This window comes from Oncorhynchus mykiss, chromosome 1 (genome assembly GCF_013265735.2).
Source record: "Oncorhynchus mykiss isolate Arlee chromosome 1, USDA_OmykA_1.1, whole genome shotgun sequence".
NCBI lineage: Eukaryota > Metazoa > Chordata > Actinopteri > Salmoniformes > Salmonidae > Oncorhynchus > Oncorhynchus mykiss.
The window spans coordinates 1,501,360-1,521,313 of record NC_048565.1 but is presented as its reverse complement, the minus strand read 5'-3'; the positions used below and the strand labels follow the sequence as shown (position 1 = coordinate 1,521,313).

General features: G+C 45.2%; 1 protein-coding gene across 2 annotated transcripts in view; it reads right to left on the bottom strand.

Moving 5' to 3' along the window:
- Window positions 1–19,954, bottom strand: part of atp10a (ATPase phospholipid transporting 10A) — a 136,553-nt gene that overhangs the window by 75,306 nt on the left and 41,293 nt on the right. For both annotated transcript variants that reach the window (XM_036978985.1, XM_036978913.1), the window contains exons 5-8: window positions 19,596–19,727; window positions 17,513–17,643; window positions 10,062–10,314; window positions 2,111–2,334 (exon numbers count right to left, since the gene is read on the bottom strand). In XM_036978985.1, the coding sequence (XP_036834880.1) occupies window positions 2,111–2,334; window positions 10,062–10,314; window positions 17,513–17,643; window positions 19,596–19,727 (740 nt within the window). The remainder of the gene's footprint in view (window positions 1–2,110; window positions 2,335–10,061; window positions 10,315–17,512; window positions 17,644–19,595; window positions 19,728–19,954) is intronic.

Genomic DNA, 19,954 nt, shown 5'->3' with positions numbered 1-19,954 from the left:
GTAAGATTGGAATTCCCCTGCTGTAGCTGATAGACACAGCTCTGAGCAGTGTGTTTTAGTAAGTACCATGGGGCTGCTGAATGCAGTGTGTTGTAGTAAGTACCATGGGGCTGCTGAATGCAGTGTGTTGTAGTAAGTACCATGGGGCTGCTGAATGCAGTGTGTTGTAGTAAGTACCATGGGGCTGCTGAATGCAGTGTGTTGTAGTAAGTACCATGGGGCTGCTGAATGCAGTGTGTTGAGTAATAATGGAGTAGTAAGGACCATGGGGCTGCTGAATGCAGTGTGTTGTAGTAAGGACCATGGGGCTGCTGAATGCAGTGTGTTGTAGTAAGTACCATGGGGCTGCTGAATGCAGTGTGTTGTAGTAAGTACCATGGGGCTGCTGAATGCAGTGTGTTGTAGTAAGTACCATGGGGCTGCTGAATGCAGTGTGTTGTAGTAAGTACCATGGGGCTGCTGAATGCAGTGTGTTGTAGTAAGGACCATGGGGCTGCTGAATGCAGTGTGTTGTAGTAAGTACCATGGGGCTGCTGAATGCAGTGTGTTGTAGTAAGTACCATGGGGCTGCTGAATGCAGTGTGTTGTAGTAAGTACCATGGGGCTGCTGAATGCGTGTGTTGTAGTAAGGACCATGGGGCTGCTGAATGCAGTGTGTTGTAGTAAGTACCATGGGGCTGCTGAATGCAGTGTGTTGTAGTAAGTACCATGGGGCTGCTGAATGCGTGTGTTGTAGTAAGTACCATGGGGCTGCTGAATGCAGTGTGTTGTAGTAAGGACCATGGGGCTGCTGAATGCTGTGTGTTGTAGTAAGTACCATGGGGCTGCTGAATGCAGTGTGTGGTAGTAAGGACCATGGGGCTGCTGAATGCGTGTGTTGTAGTAAGGACCATGGGGCTGCTGAATGCAGTGTGTTGTAGTAAGGACCATGGGGCTGCTGAATGCAGTGTGTTGTAGTAAGTACCATGGGGCTGCTGAATGCAGTGTGTTGTAGTAAGTACCATGGGGCTGCTGAATGCGTGTGTTGTAGTAAGGACCATGGGGCTGCTGAATGCAGTGTGTTGTAGTAAGGACCATGGGGCTGCTGAATGCAGTGTGTTGTAGTAAGGACCATGGGGCTGCTGAATGCAGTGTGTTGTAGTAAGTACCATGGGGCTGCTGAATGCAGTGTGTTGTAGTAAGGACCATGGGGCTGCTGAATGCTGTGTGTTGTAGTAAGTACCATGGGGCTGCTGAATGCAGTGTGTGGTAGTAAGTACCATGGGGCTGCTGAATGCAGTGTGTTGAGTAATAATGGAGTAGTAAGGACCATGGGGCTGCTGAATGCGTGTGTTGTAGTAAGGACCATGGGGCTGCTGAATGCAGTGTGTTGAGTAATAATGGAGTAGTAAGGACCATGGGGCTGCTGAATGCAGTGTGTTGTAGTAAGGACCATGGGGCTGCTGAATGCAGTGTGTTGTAGTAAGTACCATGGGGCTGCTGAATTCAGTGTGTTGAGTAATAATGGAGTAGTAAGGACCATGGGGCTGCTGAATGCGTGTGTTGTAGTAAGTACCATGGGGCTGCTGAATGCAGTGTGTTGTAGTAAGTACCATGGGGCTGCTGAATGCAGTGTGTTGTAGTAAGTACCATGGGGCTGCTGAATGCAGTGTGTTGTAGTAAGTACCATGGGGCTGCTGAATGCAGTGTGTTGTAGTAAGGACCATGGGGCTGCTGAATGCAGTGTGTTGTAGTAAGTACCATGGGGCTGCTGAATGCAGTGTGTTGTAGTAAGTACCATGGGGCTGCTGAATGCTGTGTGTTGTAGTAAGTACCATGGGGCTGCTGAATGCAGTGTGTTGTAGTAAGTACCATGGGGCTGCTGAATGCAGTGTGTTGTAGTAAGTACCATGGGGCTGCTGAATGCAGTGTGTTTTAGTAAGTACCATGGGGCTGCTGAATGCAGTGTGTTGTAGTAAGTACCATGGGGCTGCTGAATGCAGTGTGTTGTAGTAAGGACCATGGGGCTGCTGAATGCAGTGTGTTGTAGTAAGTACCATGGGGCTGCTGAATGCAGTGTGTTGTAGTAAGTACCATGGGGCTGCTGAATGCAGTGTGTTTTAGTAAGTACCATGGGGCTGCTGAATGCAGTGTGTTTGGACAGGATGCTGGCCCTCTTGGCTTCGGCCCGGCTGCCAGTCCTGCGGTGGGACTTGGTGCTCTGGGAGCGCAGCACCACCTTGGCAGCACTCTGGTTGCTGGTGACGCTGTCCCGTCTGGGCAAGGTGCCACTGTGGGACGTACAGTCCTCCTCCTCTGAGTCCACCAGGTCCTGGTACATGGCCAGACGCCTCGCTGGGGAGGACAGAAAACACAGAATATTATAATACAAAGCTGTTACTAGAATCCAAACTTCCTCAATCCTAGATAAACAACAACAGTGTGATCTAGCAGACTGCAGTGTGAGATGGGTTATATTCATTAGGTCACGCAACGTAACACGTTTACTTTTTTTTGCAGTTAGTCCCACCCTGTTTCATTCTGTTTAGTGTCTAATGAATACACCCCAGGCCTCCCTCACTGTTCACGTCGTGGGAGTACTATCTTCTAACCCTACAGTACGGTCTCACCGTAACCCTACAGTACTATCTTCTAACCATACAGTACGGTCTCACCGTAACCCTACAGTACTATATTCTAACCATACAGTACGGTCTCACCGTAACCCTACAGTACTATCTTCTAACCCTACAGTACCGTCTCACCGTAACCCTACAGTACTATCTTCTAACCATAGTCTCACCGTAACCCTACAGTACGGTCTCACCGTAACCTTACAGTACTATCTTCTAACCCTACAGTACGGTCTCACCGTAACCTTACAGTACTATCTTCTAACCCTACAGTACAGTCTCACCGTAACCCTACAGTACTATCTCACCGTAACCCTACAGTACTATCTTCTAACCGTAACCCTACAGTACTATCTTCTAACCCTACAGTACGGTCTCACCGTAACCTTACAGTACTATCTCACCGTAACCCTACAGTACTATCTTCTAACCGTAACCCTACAGTACTATCTTCTAACCCTACAGTACCGTCTCACCGTAACCCTACAGTATAGTCTCACCGTAACCCTACAGTACTATCTTCTAACCCTACAGTACGGTCTCACCGTAACCCTACAGTACAGTCTCACCGTAACCCTACAGTACTATCTTCTAACCCTACAGTACGGTCTCACCGTAACCTTACAGTACTATCTTCTAACCGTAACCCTACAGTACTTTGTTCTAACCCTACAGTACTATCTTCTAACCCTACAGTACCGTCTCACCGTAACCCTACAGTACAGTCTCACCGTAACCCTACAGTACTATCTTCTAACCCTATAGTACGGTGTCACCGTAACCCTACAGTACTATATTCTAACCCTACAGTACGGTCTCACCGTAACCTTACAGTACTATCTTCTAACCCTACAGTACCATCTCACCGTAACCCTACAGTACAGTCTCACCGTAACCCTATAGTACTATCTGCTAACCCTACAGTACTATCTTCTAACCCTACAGTCTCACCGTAACCCTACAGTACTATCTTCTAACCCTACAGTCTCACCGTAACCCTACAGTACGGTCTCACCGTAACCCTACAGTACTATCTTCTAACCCTACAGTACTATCTTCTAACCCTACAGTCTCACCGTAACCCTACAGTACTATCTTCTAACCCTACAGTCTCACCGTAACCCTACAGTCTCACCGTAACCCTACAGTAAAGTCTCACCGTAACCCTACAGTACTATCTTCTAACCCTACAGTACAGTCTCACCGTAACCCTACAGTACTATCTTCTAACCCTACAGTCTCACCGTAACCCTACAGTACTATCTTCTAACCCTACAGTCTCACCGTAACCCTACAGTACTATCTTCTAACCCTACAGTCTCACCGTAACCCTACAGTACTATCTTCTAACCCTACAGTACTATCTTCTAACCCTACAGTACCATCTTCTAACCCTACAGTACCGTCTCACCGTAACCCTACAGTACTATCTTCTAACCCTACAGTACTATATTCTAACCCTACAGTACTATCTTCTAACCCTACAGTAATATCTTCTAACCCTACAGTACCGTCTCACCGTAACCCTACAGTACTATCTTCTAACCCTACAGTACCGTCTCACCGTAACCCTACAGTACTATCTTCTAACCCTACAGTACAGTCTCACCGTAACCCTACAGTACTATCTTCTAACCCTACAGTACCGTCTCACCGTAACCCTACAGTACTATCTTCTAACCCTACAGTACCGTCTCACCGTAACCCTACAGTACAGTCTCACCGTAACCCTACAGTACTATCTTCTAACCCTATAGTACTGTCTCACCGTAACCCTACAGTACTATATTCTAACCCTACAGTACGGTCTCACCGTAACCTTACAGTACTATCTTCTAACCCTACAGTACCATCTCACCGTAACCCTACAGTACAGTCTCACCGTAACCCTACAGTACTATCTTCTAACCCTACAGTCTCACCGTAACCCTACAGTACGGTCTCACCGTAACCCTACAGTACTATCTTCTAACCCTACAGTCTCACCGTAACCCTACAGTACTATCTTCTAACCCTACAGTACGGTCTCACCGTAACCCTACAGTCTCACCGTAACCCTACAGTACTATCTTCTAACCCTACAGTACGGTCTCACCGTAACCCTACAGTACTATCTTCTAACCCTACAGTACCGTCTCACCGTAACCCTACAGTACTATCTTCTAACCCTACAGTCTCACCGTAACCCTACAGTACGGTCTCACCGTAACCTTACAGTACTATCTTCTAACCCTACAGTACGGTCTCACCGTAACCTTACAGTACTATCTTCTAACCCTACAGTACCATCTCACCGTAACCCTACAGTACAGTCTCACCGTAACCCTACAGTACTATCTTCTAACCCTACAGTACAGTCTCACCGTAACCCTACAGTACTATCTTCTAACCCTACAGTCTCACCGTAACCCTACAGTACTATCTTCTAACCCTACAGTACGGTCTCACCGTAACCCTACAGTCTCACCGTAACCCTACAGTACTATCTTCTAACCCTACAGTAAGGTCTCACCGTAACCCTACAGTACTATCTTCTAACCCTACAGTACCGTCTCACCGTAACCCTACAGTACTATCTTCTAACCCTACAGTCTCACCGTAACCCTACAGTACGGTCTCACCGTAACCTTACAGTACTATCTTCTAACCCTACAGTACGGTCTCACCGTAACCTTACAGTACTATCTTCTAACCCTACAGTACCATCTCACCGTAACCCTACAGTACAGTCTCACCGTAACCCTACAGTACTATCTTCTAACCCTACAGTACAGTCTCACCGTAACCCTACAGTACTATCTTCTAACCCTACAGTCTCACCGTAACCCTACAGTACGGTCTCACCGTAACCTTACAGTACTATCTTCTAACCCTACAGTACAGTCTCACCGTAACCCTACAGTACTATCTTCTAACCCTACAGTACTATCTCACCGTAACCCTACAGTACTATCTTCTAACCGTAACCCTACAGTACTATCTTCTAACCCTACAGTAGTCTCACCGTAACCCTACAGTACTATCTTCTAACCCTACAGTACGGTCTCACCGTAACCCTACAGTACTATCTTCTAACCCTACAGTACAGTCTCACCGTAACCCTACAGTACTATCTTCTAACCCTACAGTACCATCTCACCGTAACCCTACAGTACAGTCTCACCGTAACCCTACAGTACTATCTTCTAACCCTACAGTACAGTCTCACCGTAACCCTACAGTACTATCTTCTAACCCTACAGTACTATCTCACCGTAACCCTACAGTACTATCTTCTAACCGTAACCCTACAGTACTATCTTCTAACCCTACAGTACGGTCTCACCGTAACCTTACAGTACTATCTCACCGTAACCCTACAGTACTATCTTCTAACCCTATAGTACGGTCTCACCGTAACCCTACAGTACTATATTCTAACCCTACAGTACGGTCTCACCGTAACCTTACAGTACTATCTTCTAACCCTACAGTACCATCTCACCGTAACCCTACAGTACAGTCTCACCGTAACCCTACAGTACTATCTTCTAACCCTACAGTCTCACCGTAACCCTACAGTACGGTCTCACCGTAACCCTACAGTACTATCTTCTAACCCTACAGTCTCACCGTAACCCTACAGTACTATCTTCTAACCCTACAGTACGGTCTCACCGTAACCCTACAGTCTCACCGTAACCCTACAGTACTATCTTCTAACCCTACAGTACGGTCTCACCGTAACCCTACAGTACTATCTTCTAACCCTACAGTACCGTCTCACCGTAACCCTACAGTACTATCTTCTAACCCTACAGTCTCACCGTAACCCTACAGTACGGTCTCACCGTAACCTTACAGTACTATCTTCTAACCCTACAGTACGGTCTCACCGTAACCTTACAGTACTATCTTCTAACCCTACAGTACCATCTCACCGTAACCCTACAGTACAGTCTCACCGTAACCCTACAGTACTATCTTCTAACCCTACAGTACAGTCTCACCGTAACCCTACAGTACTATCTTCTAACCCTACAGTCTCACCGTAACCCTACAGTACTATCTTCTAACCCTACAGTACGGTCTCACCGTAACCCTACAGTCTCACCGTAACCCTACAGTACTATCTTCTAACCCTACAGTACGGTCTCACCGTAACCCTACAGTACTATCTTCTAACCCTACAGTACCGTCTCACCGTAACCCTACAGTACTATCTTCTAACCCTACAGTCTCACCGTAACCCTACAGTACGGTCTCACCGTAACCTTACAGTACTATCTTCTAACCCTACAGTACGGTCTCACCGTAACCTTACAGTACTATCTTCTAACCCTACAGTACCATCTCACCGTAACCCTACAGTACAGTCTCACCGTAACCCTACAGTACTATCTTCTAACCCTACAGTACAGTCTCACCGTAACCCTACAGTACTATCTTCTAACCCTACAGTCTCACCGTAACCCTACAGTACGGTCTCACCGTAACCTTACAGTACTATCTTCTAACCCTACAGTACAGTCTCACCGTAACCCTACAGTACTATCTTCTAACCCTACAGTACTATCTCACCGTAACCCTACAGTACTATCTTCTAACCGTAACCCTACAGTACTATCTTCTAACCCTACAGTAGTCTCACCGTAACCCTACAGTACTATCTTCTAACCCTACAGTACGGTCTCACCGTAACCCTACAGTACTATCTTCTAACCCTACAGTACAGTCTCACCGTAACCCTACAGTACTATCGTCTAACCCTACAGTACCATCTCACCGTAACCCTACAGTACAGTCTCACCGTAACCCTACAGTACTATCTTCTAACCCTACAGTACAGTCTCACCGTAACCCTACAGTACTATCTTCTAACCCTACAGTACTATCTCACCGTAACCCTACAGTACTATCTTCTAACCGTAACCCTACAGTACTATCTTCTAACCCTACAGTACGGTCTCACCGTAACCTTACAGTACTATCTCACCGTAACCCTACAGTACTATCTTCTAACCCTACAGTAGTCTCACCGTAACCTTACAGTACTATCTTCTAACCCTACAGTACGGTCTCACCGTAACCTTACAGTACTATCTTCTAACCCTACAGTACCATCTCACCGTAACCCTACAGTACAGTCTCACCGTAACCCTACAGTACTATCTTCTAACCCTACAGTACAGTCTCACCGTAACCCTACAGTACTATCTTCTAACCCTACAGTACTATCTCACCGTAACCCTACAGTACTATCTTCTAACCGTAACCCTACAGTACTATCTTCTAACCCTACAGTACGGTCTCACCGTAACCTTACAGTACTATCTCACCGTAACCCTACAGTACTATCTTCTAACCCTACAGTAGTCTCACCGTAACCCTACAGTACTATCTTCTAACCCTACAGTACGGTCTCACCGTAACCCTACAGTACTATCTTCTAACCCTACAGTACAGTCTCACCGTAACCCTACAGTACTATCTTCTAACCCTACAGTACCATCTCACCGTAACCCTACAGTACAGTCTCACCGTAACCCTACAGTACTATCTTCTAACCCTACAGTACTATCTTCTAACCCTACAGTACAGTCTCACCGTAACCCTACAGTACTATCTTCTAACCCTACAGTACTATCTCACCGTAACCCTACAGTACTATCTTCTAACCGTAACCCTACAGTACTATCTTCTAACCCTACAGTACGGTCTCACCGTAACCTTACAGTACTATCTCACCGTAACCCTACAGTACTATCTTCTAACCCTACAGTAGTCTCACCGTAACCCTACAGTACTATCTTCTAACCCTACAGTACGGTCTCACCGTAACCCTACAGTACTATCTTCTAACCCTACAGTACAGTCTCACCGTAACCCTACAGTACTATCTTCTAACCCTACAGTACTATCTTCTAACCCTACAGTACGGTCTCACCGTAACCCTACAGTACTATCTTCTAACCCTACAGTACTATCTTTTAACCCTACAGTACGGTCTCACCGTAATCCTACAGTACGGTCTCACCGTAACCCTACAGTACGGTCTCACCGTAACCCTACAGTACGGCTCACCGTAACCCTACAGTACGGTCTCACCGTAACCCTACAGTACTGTCTCACCGTAACCCTACAGTACTGTCTCACCGTAACCCTACAGTACTGTGTCACCGTAACCCTACAGTACTGTCTCACCGTAACCCTACAGTACTGTCTCACCTTAACCCTACAGTACTATCTTCTAACCCTACAGTACGGTCTCACCGTAACCCTACAGTACTATATTCTAACCCTACAGTACGGTCTCACCGTAACCCTACAGTACTATCTTCTAACCCTACAGTACTATCTTCTAACCCTACATTCCGGTCTCACAGTAACCCTACAGTCCGGTCTCACCGTAACCCTACAGTCCGGTCTCACCGTAACCCTACAGTACAGTCTCACCGTAACCCTACAGTACAGTCTCACCGTAACCCTACAGTACAGTCTCACCGTAACCCTACAGTACAGTCTCACCGTAACCCTACAGTACAGTCTCACAGTAACCCTACGGTACAGTCTCACCGTAACCCTACAGTACAGTCTCACCGTAACCCTACAGTCTCACCGTAACCCTACAGTCTCACCGTAACCCCACAGTCTCACCGTAACCCCACAGTCTCACCGTAACCCCACAGTCTCACCGTAACCCCACAGTCTCACCGTAACCCTACAGTACAGTCTCACCGTAACCCTACAGTCTCACCGTAACCCTACAGTCTCACCGTAACCCTACAGTCTCACCGTAACCCCACAGTCTCACCGTAACCCCACAGTCTCACCGTAACCCCACAGTCTCACCGTAACCCCACAGTCTCACCGTAACCCCACAGTCTCACCGTAACCCCACAGTCTCACCGTAACCCCACAGTCTCACCGTAACCCCACAGTCTCACCGTAACCCCACAGTCTCACCGTAACCCCACAGTCTCACCGTAACCCTACAGTACAGTCTCACCGTAACCCTACAGTCTCACCGTAACCCTACAGTCTCACCGTAACCCTACAGTCTCACCGTAACCCTACAGTCTCACCGTAACCCTACAGTCTCACCGTAACCCCACAGTCTCACCGTAACCCCACAGTCTCACCGTAACCCCACAGTCTCACCGTAACCCCACAGTCTCACCGTAACCCCACAGTCTCACCGTAACCCCACAGTCTCACCATAACCCCACAGTCTCACCGTAACCCTACAGTCTCACCGTAACCCCACAGTCTCACCGTAACCCTACAGTCTCACCGTAAGCCTACAGTCTCACCGTAACCCTACAGTCTCACCGTAACCCCACAGTCTCACCGTAACCCCACAGTCTCACCGTAACCCCACAGTCTCACCGTAACCCCACAGTCTCACCGTAACCCCACAGTCTCACCGTAACCCTACAGTCTCACCGTAACCCCACAGTATGGTCTCACCGTTGGCATCGTGACTATACTCCACCCCGGCCACCGTACATCTCCTGAACACCATCTTGTTCTCTGTGAGTGTTCCGGTCTTGTCAGAGAAGATGTACTGCATCTGCCCAAGGTCTTCGGTGATGTTCAGAGCTCTACACTGCAGATGAGAGTCAGTCTCCTCATCGTACAGGTCTTGGTCCTGATGGATGAAATACACCTGACAGATCTTCACAATCTCTATGGACACGAACAGCGAGACGGGGATCAGGACCTAAAGACGGAAGAGATTCTGTTACAGACAAAGACGTCTTTTGGAGGGAGACAACAACAAGAGCAGGACAGATTACAGAGTCTGAGGATGTGTTCCAAATGGAGCCCTATTCCCTATATAGTGCACTATTTAGGACCAGAGCACTATTCCTTACATAGTGCACTACTTAGGACCAGAGCCCTATTCCCTATATAGTGCACTACTTAGGACCAGAGCCCTTTTCCCTATATAGTGCACTACTTAGGACCAGCGCCCTATTTCCTATATAGTGCACTACTTTAGACCAGAGCCCTATTCCCTATGTAGTGCACTACTTTAGACCAGAGCCCTATTCCCTACATAGTGCACTACTTTAGACCAGAGCCCTATTCCCTATATAGTGCACTACTTTAGACCAGGGCCCTATTCCCTATATAGTGCACTACTTTAGACCAGAGCCCTATTCCCTATATAGTGCACTACTTTAGACCAGAGCCCTATTCCCTATATAGTGCACTACTTTAGACCAGAGCCCTATTCCCTATATAGTGCACTACTTTAGACCAGAGCCCTATTCCCTATATAGTGCACTACTTTAGACTAGAGCCCTATTCCCTATATAGTGCACTACTTTAGACCAGAGCCCTATTCCCTATATAGTGCACTACTTTAGACCAGAGCCCTATTCCCTATATAGTGCACTACTTTAGACCAGAGCCCTATTCCCTATATAGTGCACTACTTTAGACTAGAGCCCTATTCCCTATATAGTGCACTACTTTAGACCAGAGCCCTATTCCCTATATAGTGCACTACTTTAGACCAGAGCCCTATTCCCTATATAGTGCACTACTTTAGACCAGAGCCCTATTCCCTATATAGTGCACTACTTTAGACCAGAGCCTTATTCCCTATATAGTGCGCTACTTAAGACCAGAGCCCTATTCCCTATATAGTGCACTACTTTAGACCAGAGCCTTATTCCCTATATAGTGCGCTACTTAAGACCAGCACCCTATGGACCATTTGAACAACATCCTGTGTCTTTGGCGGAAACATTGTAAAAATCATTGTGGTGACTTGTAACTGACAGGGATGTGAAGGGAGACATCTACATTGGAAGAAAAGTATGTGAACCATTTGGAAGAACCTGGATTTCTGCATACATTTGACATAAAATGTGATCTGACCATCTAAGTCACAACAGACACACAGTGTGCTTAAATTAATAACACACAAATTGTATTTCTCGTCTATATTGAATACATAATTTAAACATTCACAGTGTAGGTTGGGAAAAGTATGTGAACCCCCCTAGGCTAATGACTTCTCCAAAAGCTAATTGGAGTCAGGAGTCCGCTAACCTGGAGTCCAGTCATTGAGACGAGATTGGAGATGTTGGTTAGAGCTGACCTGAGTTGGCTATTCACAAGAAGCACTGCCTGATGTGAGCCATCCATCGAACAAAAAGAGATCTAAGATTAAGAAGGAGGGTCAACCAGTTATTAAATCCAAGGGTTCACATACTTCTCCCACCCTGCACTGTGAATGTTTACACGGTGTGTTCAGTAAAGACATGAACATATAATTGTTGGTGTGTTATTAGCTTAAGCACACTGTGTTTGTCTATTGTTCTGACCTAGATGAAGATCAGATCAAATGTTAAGTGACCAATTTCAGCAGAAATCCAGGTGATTCCAAAGGGTTCACATACCTTTTCTTGCCGCTGTATCTGATCAACACATTTAGGAACAGGAGAGAAAATACCACAGATTCCATTTCACACAAAAACAGAGCTTTGTGGGAGACTAAGCTTGAGGTGTCTTGTGACTGACAAGGTTGTAGACGGAGACATTTACGTGACTAACACCTTAAGACATAGACAACATCGTCATATGTAACTCCGATAGAAGACGTACATTTATCTGGAGACATTTATTGAACTTTGTGCTGCTGGTACATGGGGACATTAAGGGTTCTACCATACTAAGGGGACATTAAGGGTTCTACCATACTAAGGGGACATTAAGGGTTCTACCATACTAAGGGGACATTAAGGGTTCTACCATACTAAGGGGACATTAAGGGTTCTACCATACTAAGGGGACATTAAGGGTTCTACCATACTAAGGGGACATTAAGGGTTCTACCATACTAACGGGACATTAAGGGTTCTACCATACTAAGGGGACATTAAGGGTTCTACCATACTAAGGGGACATTAAGGGTTCTACCATACTAAGGGGACATTAAGGGTTCTACCATACTAAGGGGACACTAAGGGTTCTACCATACTAAGGGGACATTAAGGGTTCTACCATACTAAGGGGGCATTAAGGGTTCTACCATACTAAGGGGGCATTAAGGGTTCTACCATACTAAGGGGACATTAAGGGTTCTACCATACTAAGGGGACATTAAGGGTTCTACCATACTAAGGGGACATTAAGGGTTCTACCATACTAAGGGGACATTAAGGGATCTACCATACTAAGGGGACATTAAGGGTTCTACCATACTAAGGGGACATTAAGGGTTCTACCATACTAAGGGGACATTAAGGGTTCTACCATACTAACGGGACATTAAGGGTTCTACCATACTAAGGGGACATTAAGGGTTCTACCATACTAAGGGGACATTAAGGGTTCTACCATACTAAGGGGACATTAAGGGTTCTACCATACTAAGGGGACACTAAGGGTTCTACCATACTAAGGGGACATTAAGGGTTCTACCATACTAAGGGGGCATTAAGGGTTCTACCATACTAAGGGGACATTAAGGGTTCTACCATACTAAGGGGACACTTAGGGTTCTACCATACTAAGGGGACATTAAGGGTTCTACCATAGTAAGGGGACATTAAGGGTTCTACCATACTAAGGGGACATTAAGGGTTCTACCATACTAACGGGACATTAAGGGTTCTACCATACTAAGGGGGCATTAAGGGTTCTACCATACTAAGGGGACATTAAGGGTTCTACCATACTAAGGGGACATTAAGGGTTCTACCATACTAAGGGGACATTAAGGGTTCTACCATACTAAGGGGACACTTAGGGTTCTACCATACTAAGGGGACATTAAGGGTTCTACCATACTAAGGGGACATTAAGGGTTCTACCATACTAAGGGGACATTAAGGGTTCTACCATACTAAGGGGACATTAAGGGTTCTACCATACTAAGGGGACATTAAGGGTTCTACCATACTAAGGGGGCATTAAGGGTTCTACCATACTAAGGGGACATTAAGGGTTCTACCATACTAAGGGGACATTAAGGGTTCTACCATACTAAGGGGACATTAAGGGTTCTACCATACTAAGGGGACACTTAGGGTTCTACCATACTAAGGGGACATTAAGGGTTCTACCATACTAAGGGGACATTAAGGGTTCTACCATACTAAGGGGACATTAAGGGTTCTACCATACTAAGGGGACATTAAGGGTTCTACCATACTAAGGGGACATTAAGGGTTCTACCATACTAAGAGGACATTAAGGGTTCTACCATACTAAGGGGGCATTAAGGGTTCTACCATACTAAGGGGACATTAAGGGTTCTACCATACTAAGGGGACATTAAGGGTTCTACCATACTAAGGGGACATTAAGGGTTCTACCATACTAAGGGGGCATTAAGGGTTCTACCATACTAAGGGGGCATTAAGGGTTCTACCATACTAAGAGGACATTAAGGGTTCTACCATACTAAGGGGACATTAAGGGTTCTACCAAACTAAGGGGGCATTAAGGGTTCTACCATACTAAGGGGACATTAAGGGTTCTACCATACTAAGGGGACATTAAGGGTTCTACCATACTAAGGGGACATTAAGGGTTCTACCATACTAAGGGGACATTAAGGGTTCTACCATACTAAGGGGACATTAAGGGTTCTACCATACTAACGGGACATTAAGGGTTCTACCATACTAAGGGGACATTAAGGGTTCTACCATACTAAGGGGACATTAAGGGTTCTACCATACTAAGGGGACATTAAGGGTTCTACCATACTAAGGGGACATTAAGGGTTCTACCATACTAAGGGGGCACAGTTTATAGGTAGAAACTGAGCTGCACTTTGTTGGCGACCCCTCCCACTCTCTACACTCTCAGTTGCAGAGGCGTCCCTCTGGCCGGCGCTTCAGAATGCCCGTGGCCAAGAAGAAACATTCACTGTAGCCAGAATTTTTAGCACCCTAACAACCGCTCATTCGGATTACAAATGCAATATATATTTATGCATAGATGTCTTTCTCTGTAGTCTCTGTAGAAACCACTCAATCCGTCTATGGGGAGTAGTTTGGTGTAATTCTCTGGTTGTCCACCAGGGGTCACAGTGTCCTTAGTTATAGGCTTTTTTGTCTTGGAGTGTTCTTAGAATGGATACTTAGAATGGATACCACACGGTGGTGAGGGGGAAATGATCTACACTCTCGTCTTTGGTTGAATGTCCTAGACTACTGTACATACCCAGTTGCAGACTGAATGTTTGGTCTAGTGTCTTTACCTTCTTCAATCGTCGAGAGTTTCAGAGGGTCTTAGCCACCACGCTGTCTGATCTTGTAGTTTTGACCATTTCAGCGTGTGGACCACATCCTCACGTTCTCTGGTCTCAATGGTTGATTATTCAGGGTACAGCTAACACTACTTTACATGCCGGCATGTTTTGGTCTAATGTAAATGTCGTTAGCGAGTCCTTTTAAGCACTCTGGTCGGAAAGGCGGTTCCATCATGTTGACATGAACTCTGAGCTCACGTGGTCGTCGCTACTGACTGGGCACAAGTTTCCATGTAACACAATTCTCATTTAGAAGGCTAAGAGTGGCTACTTTGAAGAATCTCAAATATATTTTGATTTGTTGAACAATGTTTTTGGTTACTACATGATTCCATATGTGTTATTTCATAGTTTTGATGTCTTCATTATTATTCTACAATGTAGAAAATAGGAAAAATAAAGAAAAACCCTTGAGTAGGTGTGTCTTAACTGTTGACTGCTACTGTATGACCTTCTCTATCTAATGCAGTTGGAACAGTGGTCGGTTGTGAGTGAATATATCAATGTCCTCTATGTTGTTCGTTTATACGATGGGACTGAATTTAAATGTGGATGGGATCCTTTTAATGGAAGGTGATGCAAAAGGATAAATGTCCAACCTGGATGGACAATAAAGTTCTATTCTATCCCTAACCTACTGCCAAATGTATGATCATACTAGAGAGACATATTTCCCTCAGATTACCCAGACCCACTCAGACCTTAGAAAACAAATCCAATTTTGATAAACTCCCATATTTATTGGGTGAATCACAGCAGCAAGATGTGCCCTGTTGCCACAAGAAAAGGTCAACCAGTGAAGAACAAATATTTGCACGCACAATTTTTCCGTTTTTGATTTGTTAAAAAAGTTTGAAATATCCAATAAATGTCGTTCCACTTCATGATTGTGTCCCACTTGTTGATTCTTCTCAAAAAAATACAGTTTTCTATCTTTATGTTTGAAGCCTGAAATGTGGCAAAAGGTCGCAAAGTTCAAGGGGGCCGAATACTTTCGCAAGGCATTGTATGCATAGTCACTTTAACCATATCTACATGTACATACTACCTCAATCAGCCTGACTAACCGATGTCTGTATATAGCCTCTACTGTATATAGCCTCTCTACTGTATGTAGCCTCTCTACTGTATATAGCCTCTCTACTGTATATAGCCTCTCTACTGTATATAGCCTCTCTACTGTATATAGCCTCTCTACTGTATATAGCCTCGCTACTGTATATAGCCTCGCTACTGTATATAGCCTCGCTACTGTATATAGCCTCTGTATATAGCCTCTCCTGTATATAGCCTCTCCTGTATATAGCCTCTCCTGTATATAGCCTCTCCTGTATATAGCCTCTCTACTGTATATAGCCTCTCTACTGTATATAGCCTCTCTACTGTATATAGCCTCTCTACTGTATATAGCCTCTCTACTGTATATAGCCTCTCTACTGTATATAGCCTCTCTACTGTATATAGCCTCTCTACTGTATATAGCCTCTCTACTGTATATAGCCTCTCTACTGTATATAGCCTCTCTACTGTATATAGCCTCTCTACTGTATATAGCCTCTCTACTGTATATAGCCTCTCTACTGTATATAGCCTCTACTGTATATAGCCTCTCTACTGTATACAGCCTCTCTACTGTATACAGCCTCTCTACTGTATACAGCCTCTCTACTGTATATAGCCTCTCTTTTTACTGTTGTTTTATTTCTTTACCTACTTATTGTTCACCTAATACCTTTTTTGCACCATTGGTTAGAGCCTGTACGTAAGCGTTTCACTGTAAGGTCTACTACACCTGTTGTATTCAGCATTTCACTGTAAGGTCTACTACACCTGTTGTATTCAGCATTTCACTGTAAGGTCTACTACACCTGTTGTGTTCAGCATTTCGCTGTAAGGTCTACTACACCTGTTGTATTCAGCATTTCACTGTGAGGTCTACTACACCTGTTGTATTCAGCATTTCACTGTAAGGTCTACTACACCTGTTGTGTTCAGCATTTCACTGTAAGGTCTACTACACCTGTTGTATTCAGCATTTCACTGTAAGGTCTACTACACCTGTTGTGTTCAGCATTTCACTGTAAGGTCTACTACACCTGTTGTATTCAGCATTTCACTGTGAGGTCTACTACACCTGTTGTATTCAGCATTTCACTGTGAGGTCTACTACACCTGTTGTATTCAGCATTTCACTGTAAGGTCTACTACACCTGTTGTATTCAGCATTTCACTGTAAGGTCTACTACACCTGTTGTATTCAGCATTTCACTGTGAGGTCTACTACACCTGTTGTATTCAGCATTTCACTGTAAGGTCTACTACACCTGTTGTATTCAGCATTTCACTGTAAGGTCTACTACACCTGTTGTATTCAGCATTTCACTGTGAGGTCTACTACACCTGTTGTATTCAGCATTTCACTGTGAGGTCTACTACACCTGTTGTATTCAGCATTTCACTGTGAGGTCTACTACACCTGTTATATTCAGCATTTCACTGTATATTCAGCGCACGTGACAAATAAACATTGATTTGATTTATTCTTAATGTGTTGTACACTCAGTGTATGTTTTCCATGCCAATTAAAGCCCATTGGTCGAGAGGGAGTGAGAGCGAATTGAATAGAATAGAGAGGGCGTACCTGAAAGACGATGATCATGGTGAGGAAGAGATAGACGGCAGACAGGACAGGTGACAGCTCGGCTCCTTCAGGACTAAGGACATCAAACACGGGTCTCTTATCTCCGTACTGATACATCCACAAGCCATGACCTAACACAACAAGGTCAAAGGTCATTATAGACTAACTACATCCACAACCCTGGAGAATCAACAGGTCAATTAGGTCAAATCAATTAAATCAAATTCAGGTCAGGTCATGACAGCTAGAAAAGAAGTGGCCTTGTTACAGGCTGTTATGTATATATTCTACGTCCATGTTTGTGGCCTTGTTACAGGCTGTTATGTATATATTCTACGTCCATGTTTGTGGCCTTGTTACAGGCTGTTATGTATATATTCTACGTCCATGTTTGTGGCCTTGTTACAGGCTGTTATGTATATATTCTACGTCCATGTTTGTGGCCTTGTTACAGGCTGTTATGTATATATTCTACGTCCATGTTTGTGGCCTTGTTACAGGCTGTTATGTATATATTCTACGTCCATGTTTGTGGCCTTGTTACAGGCTGTTATGTATATATTCTACATCCATGTTTGTTGATTGAGTTTAAACACTGTTTCCCAGGCTTGTTCAATGAACATTAAACAATTAATGAACATGCACCTGTGGAACCGTCGTTAACACACTAACAGCTTACAGACGGTAGGCAATTAGGGTCACAGTTATGAAAACTTAGGACACTAAAGAGGCCTTTCTCCTGACTCTAAAAAAGACCAAAAGAAAGATGCCCAGGAGCCCAGCTCATCTGTGTGAACATGCCTTAGGCATGCTGCAAGGAGGCATGAGGACTGCAGATGTGGCGAGGGCAATAAATTGCAATGTCCGTACTGTGAGACGCCTAAGACAGCGCTACAGGGAGACAGGACGGACAGCTGATCGCCCTCGCAATGGCAGACCACGTGTAACAACACCTGCACAGGGTCAGTACATCCAAACATCACACCTGCGGGACAGGTACAGGATGGCACCAACAACTGCCCGAGTTACACCAGGAATGCACAATCCCTCCATCAGTGCTCAGACTGTCCACAATACGCTGAGAGAGGCTGGACTGAGGGCTTGTAGGCCTGCTGTAAGGCAGGTATTTATCAGACATCATCGGCATCAACGTCGCCTATCAGTGCTCAGACAGAGAGGCTGGACTGAGGGCTTGTAGCCATGTTGTAAGGCAGGTCCTCACCAGACATCACCGGCAACAACGTCACCTATGGGCACAAACCCACCGTCGCTGGACCAGACAGGACTGGCAAAAAGTGCTCTTCACTGACGAGTCACGGTTTTGTCTCACCAGGGGTGATGGTCGGATTTGCGTTTATCGTCAAAGGAATGAGCGTTACACCGAGGCCTGTAATCTGGAGCGGGATCGATTTGGAGGTGGAGGGTCTGTCATGGTCTGGGGCGGTGTGTCACAGCATCATCGGACTGAGCTTGTCATTGCAGGAAATCTCAACGCTGTGTGTTACAGGCAAGAAATCCTCCTCCCTCATGTGGTACACTTCCTGCAGGCTCATGTTACTTTTGATTTTGACCCCCCCCCCCCCATTGTTCAGGGACAAAATCAATAACTTGCTCAGTTTAGGTCTCAGTTATTTGAAAGTCAGTTAAGAACATTCTTATTTTCAATGACGGCCTAGAAACAGTGTGTCAACTGCCTTGTTCAGGGGCAGAACGACAGATTTGAACCTTGTCTGCTCGGGGATTTGAACTTGCAACCTTTTGGTTCCTAGCCCAACGCTCTAACCACTGCCGCTGTTGTACCCTGCCGCTGTTGTTGAATCTTGTTATGTTCATGGAAATATTTACACCTGTTAAGTTTGCTGAAAATAAACGCAGTTGACAGTGAGAGGACGTTTCTTTTTGTTGTTTGTTGCTGAGTTTAATAACGTCCCGTATGTTGGAACTCTTTCAAAAACAGGAGTCCGTTTTGTAGAGGACATCCTCAACGTGCCAATAGATTTCCACAGGACTGTCTGACTTAAACCCCTTCAGCTCTTTGGGGAACGTAGTTTACCTCACAGCGGTACTATATTGCGATACGTACCGATAGCAGAGAGCAGGCACATGACCAATAGGATGATGACGCACCAGCCCACGTCCACGTTCATCTGTTTCTCCAGTTTACTGCGTTTGTAGCGAGGGCCGTTGTTGTTCAGCATGGCTTTAGTCTCGTGACCTACAACACAACTGGCTGTTAACATACAGTTCATACAGTACAGGGCCAGAATCCACAAAGCAGCTCAGAGTAGGTGCTGGTCTCAGATCAGTTTTCCTTCTAGATCATAATGAATAGGATTATATGGACAGATCTTAGATCAGTTTTTCTTCTAGATCATAATGAATAGGATCATATGGACAGATCTTAGATCAGTTTTCCTTCTAGATCATAATGAATAGGATTAT